The 6000-nt window shown below is 36.1% G+C and overlaps 1 protein-coding gene across 1 annotated transcript in view; it reads right to left on the reverse strand.

The window, feature by feature from the left end:
- LOC138368538 (protein enabled homolog) overlaps positions 1–1288 on the reverse strand; it is a 41458-nt gene extending 40170 nt beyond the window's left edge. The window contains exon 1 of the mRNA XM_069331063.1: positions 1234–1288. Coding sequence (XP_069187164.1) covers positions 1234–1288 — 55 coding nt within the window. The remainder of the gene's footprint in view (positions 1–1233) is intronic.
- Between the last annotated feature and the right edge of the window lie 4712 nt (positions 1289–6000).

Here is a 6000-nt window from a genome sequence, read left to right on the forward strand (position 1 = left end):
AGTAATAGGATGACGTGGCAACTGGGAACTATCCTGTGGAAATTCAATTGTTAATGTAAAAACAATTAACGTTAATATTAGATGTTAAATAATTAGTCAATCAAAATCGCAGGAAATCTTGTACCCGGTACTCAATGTAAGAGAATAAGAACAAGAAAATCCTACTAAATAAATTAAACTGATAGTTTCAAAAACAAATGAAACTTTTAATTGTTTCAAAAGTGAAAAGTTAGTCCAAGAATGTAGGGATACCTTGCCGAGTCTCTATAGGACAGATGCAAGGGGTTTCCTACTTAATTAGATGATACTTACAGAATTAGCATTCTTTGTGCTCTGAAAAAGAAAGCCAATTCCCTACCTGAGTAAATATCATCATCTCTGACCGGCGTGTAGGGGTGCGAGTGTCAACTATTGACAAGAACTGCTGTTGAGGTCCCAACTCAACAGCGTAATACGTGCTAGAGGAACTATGGCCCTCTTTATCCTCCTTTGGTCGTATTGCAGAAAATAGGGTGCGTGGCCCGAAGACAAACCAAAGTACCAGGGTACCTAAATGATGATCTGTCTTAATTGAGAAATATTCTGGGGACGAGAAAGGTGGAATACACGAGTAATAACACTGAGGGATGAATGACCAATTAAGAGTGTGACTGACGCCTCCAGTCACTACGTAATCCAAAGTTATCCAACACTCACAATATGTTACACTCGGTATGCACAAAATACACAGCACCATATAAATATTAAAAGTTATGAAAATATTGAAAAGCAACTGTATCAAAGCCAAGTACACTTACCACAAATTGATGTTCTAGTATCAATACCTGAGTGAGGCTCCTAGGACAGGCCCCCATTAAATGTGATGGAAAAAAATGTAGGTGTTCGGCAGTCCTCCCAATAGCTGGTGTCAATGCCAATCACATTTACAAAAAAAAAAAAAAGTTGACTGCGTCACTGTTGCCTTCTGTGGTAAAGTAAGGGAAAAACACGCAAAACAAATCGTATGAACAATGAAACTTTAATTAACTCGAAAACAAATATGAACAAAGATAATCCCTTGGCAATGTACAGTGCAAATAAACAAGATTACAAAGTCAAAAAAATAATATAAAATAAAACAGTGGTTACGTTACTCTACAATGAACAAAACAAAAAATGAATGAAAAGGTGCTGAGCATATTGGCTGGCTGAAAACATCCACTATTACACAGAGCGTATATTAGATAGGTGTACCAGCTTTGAGAGCACAGAATATTCTAAATCCAATGGCTTGTGCACGCTTAGTCATCGGCTATGCAGATGGCTCTGAAGTCAAGTGCAGACGACGATTCACTAATAGGAAGCGTGCTGGCTGGAAGTAGTGGTTTGGTGATCGACGAAGGTAGAGTGGCGACAGCGAGGGGGGGGGGGGGGCAGGAGGTGGAGAGCTAGTGTAGGGTACGAATACGCCTGGTAGAAACGTATTCCACTAAATATGTACTACAACTGATTGTAGTATCTAGATGTTTTAGATGTACTGAAGTAACATGATGATAAGAAAGAGCAGGCCAAATCTCTCTTGAAGGAGATTATCATAACAATATATATATATATATATATATATATATATATATATATATATATATATATATATATATATATATATATATATATGTCGTACCTAATAGCCAGAACGCACTTCTCAGCCTACTATGCAAGGCCCGATTTGCCTAATAAGCCAAGTTTTCATGAATTAATGTTTTTTCGACTACCTAACCTACCTAACCTAACCTAATCTAACTTTTTCGGCTACCTAACCGAACCTAACCTATAAGGATAGGTTAGGTTAGGTTAGGTAGGGTTGGTTAAGTTCGGTCATATATCTACATTAATTTTAACTCCAATAAAAAAAAATTGACCTCATACATAATGAAATGGGTAGCTTTATCATTTCATAAGAAAAAAATTAGAGAAAATATATTATTTCAGGAAAACTTGGCTTATTAGGCAAATCGGGCCTTGCATATTATGCTGAGAAGTGCGTTCTGGCTACTAGGTACGACATATATATATATATATATATATATATATATATATATATATATATATATATATATATATATATATATATATATATATATATATATATATATATATATGTGTGTGTGTGTGTGTGTGTTGGAAATTTCCAACACTAACAAACTACTATTGTATTATAATACATCATCATTATATGCTAGCTACAATAGTTGTTAATTTCACTAACGGTCGTGTTAACATAAATTAACAATTTTATCTGCGCATTAGTGCTAGAATTTTCACGAAATCGAGTAACAAAATTGCGTCAGATAATGTCTAGTTAGACACGTTTATTACCAATGTGTTAGAGAATTGAATGTGGTTCTCTAAAATTATCAGTATTCCGTCTAATAATTACCTACAGATAATATGACTCCCGATAATCCAAATCCGAGAGTTATTAACTGAAATTATTATCAAGTAGCAGTTTTATCTATTACATACGAATGCTATGGAGAGAATAAACATCTTCTCCATTTCTCGTTTAACACCATTAAAAGAGAATATGATAATATTTAAGTCCTATAATTGCAACCCAGTTCTCATTAGCGTATTGCATCAATAATTACGCGGAAAAGAATTATCCGTGATAAAATAATTTCTGTGGTGAATGCGAGAGACGGGTTGAGGGAGGGCGAAGACGCCATTAGACACGAGGCGTCCCTGGCGATAAGAGCGGCGAGACGAGTGGTAGTGACTGGGGAGTTTTTCAACAAGAATTACGTTGATACTAGATCAATAGTCGGCAATTGCTTCTACACGTGTTCTATAGCGCCCCGCCAATTAATAACGTGTCAACAATTGAAGCTACGGCCCGTAATTACGCGTACACAGCAGTGGACGCCTGGGACTGGCCGACGCGGTTTCGGCAGACCTTAGTATTTGATACGCTCATATTAAGTATACCATTCTCGTTTGATGCATCATTCTAGATTGTATATTTGTGGGTAGTCTCTCATGATAACGAATGGATACCAAATACACAACGTTAGTTGATTTTCCACATATATCTGTTTTCATGAATACTTGAAATAACTCGTAGCCTAATCAAATGCTACTTAAATTTCTCTGATTTCAGCGTGTATACGATAAGTCGACAAGTTATTTCTCTTCATTCGTGATATTCATCTCGGGTTCTTTCTTTATTGGGATCCTGTGACCAAGTGGACGAGTGATGAAATGGCGTTACAGAAATCGTCTTACCGCTAAGACATTTATTTCGTACAAATTTATCTAAGATTATTACTGATTTCCATATAATTCATATAGGATCTTTACAGTGAATAATTTATTGCCAGAAATTGTGATTTGGTAATTAATGTGTTTGCTCCTACTGCTGCTCAATAATTCATAATCTTTAATATTCATAATTTGAAGTAGCATATCTTTGAATCTATTTTAGTTTAGATTTACTATGTTACTAACTCAACAATGAACTAGTGACGAACCACACTGGTTCTTAGATATATATGAACTTCCAGAAATACCCCCCCAATGTAGATATCTGAGGCTTTGACTTTAATTAATAATACAGTCTATTCATTATTTTCAAGTCATTATTCATTTAATTATTATCCATAGACACTGGTTCTCTAGTGCCAATCTAATAATCACTATTATTCGTTTTCCCTCTTTTCTCAAAAGTGGGTGGTCCTTCGATTTATTTAAATACAATAATCAAACAATTTAATATACGAGTTCAAGCCCCAGAAATCCAACATTTTGGTCCTCTTCGAACCGGATATATATATTAATTAATCACTAAAACCAATTATGTGTTAACCATTATTGGGCTATACAAATATTTCAATTTACGGCTGTCAGCAGACTGTCCATTATAGCCTAACATAGCACTATTTACACATTATTGCACCACATTTATTGTAGTTATTATGCCAACCCAACAGAGGTAGGATATTTCAGACTGACATGGTACTAAGATTTGTACAAATTCAGTCTACACCATTAGCTGCATTAATAGGTAGGATTATTACCTAACTAGTACTGTTAGACAGTGCTGGTGCAATATTAATTTATGTAGTGCTGACCTTAATGGGTGGGATTAACCATTTATTGTGTAATTATATTTTATTACATATTTCTATGTACATCTTTGAGGGTTACTGTAAGTTCAATTCCCATCCAAGGCTGATTTTGAAGAGCTAAGCTAAGGAACACCTGTAGTGATACAAAGGCACCACTCAAATCTTAGTTGCTTATTATTAGGTAGGTAGCTAACCTCTAAATGAGGTAAATTACAATCAGCCTCAAGAAAATATCAGGCTGTCAATAATTATACCTACTCTGCATAAAGAAGCAAGTACCATAGCTGTCCAAGTAGCTATATAAGCCCTATAAGGCTCAAACTTACAGCCAGAATGGCTACTCCAGAAAAAACTGGAAGAATCTTGAAAAGTCTTCAAAATCACCTGTCAAGACTACTTGACAAATTTGACGTCTGTTTAGGAACTAACTTAGTTGACGTCTTCAGGCTAAAAATTTCCACAAACGTGGCTAGCCAAAAATATGACCATGTAAAGGTTATAATCGAGTCTTATAGGAACATGCTCCTTGTCAGTAATACTGACCCAGACGAATTGCGTCTGATAGAATCTGATCTTGCCGACTATGAAGATATAATTCAAGACAAGGTATATCACTATAACAAAGTGCTTGCGACTCAAAATGTTCCTGAGTGGATAGAACATTTTTGCAGTAGACCTACACCCAAGCAAGCACCCAGCTCAGATGAAATACATGAGCTACCTCAAAATGAGGAGAGTCTTCTAATCAATACTGATCACTACACAGGATCAACAACTGAAGTTCAACCTTCATTTTCTACCATCTCATCTAATACAACTTCATGTAATAATTAATTTACAGAGTCTGATTAATTTTCAGACAGCTCTTCTCAATATTCCCTGGATTCTATAAATTCAATGCATGAGGCTATTGAATTAACTAGCTCCTCACAGGAACCCAGAGAAACAAGTGAAGCTGCAGATGAAACTCTTAGTGAAGCTGCAATAATCAGTGCATCTGAACCAGAAAATGATAAAGCTTCGGCTGCAGCAGCAGCCGAAGCTGTAATTAAAGCTGAGGCTAAGCAAGAAGCCTTGAGCAACACAAGTAATGGTCATAATTACTCACACCAGCCTTCTAGAGTAAGTGCTAATAATGAGAAGACTGTTATATACCTTGTACACCAGTTACTAGATTTATCTCCACCAGAACAATCAGGTGACTCTTTACAAGCCTTTAGTTTTCAGCTTGAGTCACTGTTAAATTCCTTCAGTAAAGAGGTGGATCACCCAACTGCTGAGTGGATGACTAAAATTATCATCCAGAGAAAATTGTCTGGTGACACACTCAATAAATTATATTTATACCAGAATGGTAATGTCCTGTTAATGGGGATATATTTACAGGTTTGCGCAATATAAGCAATCATTCAGCAAACCAGGCACTTAATGCCTCTTCTAAATGCACCAAAACTGTACCCACATCAATTTCCTTACCTGAAACTCCTAAAGTGACACTGTCACCAGGTAACAAGGGTACTAATGATCGATGTAATAACAATAAGTCAAACACTGATTCATCAGTAAGGCCCAAGAGCCCACAGGTGCTCCTAAGAGACCTAATAGTCCAAAGAGCACTCCCAAGAGCCCAGTAATTGCTCCCCAGAGTACACCAAGTACTCACAAGAGAATAAATAACAAGCAAATGCAAGCAACAAAACCATCACAACCTGCAGTTACTGTTTTACCCAAACAGGTAACCCCTAAACGAGCTGTAGGATGGGGAATATGCTTGTTTTGCAATCAAAAACATTCTCTGTACAAATGTACTAATTACCCCTAATAGAGACACAAGAGTCAGACGACTCAAACAGTTACACAAATGTACTAGGTGTCTCAAATCACATAATGTTAATAT

Source organism: Procambarus clarkii, chromosome 25, assembly GCF_040958095.1.
Source record: "Procambarus clarkii isolate CNS0578487 chromosome 25, FALCON_Pclarkii_2.0, whole genome shotgun sequence".
NCBI classification, from domain to species: Eukaryota; Metazoa; Arthropoda; class Malacostraca; order Decapoda; family Cambaridae; genus Procambarus; species Procambarus clarkii.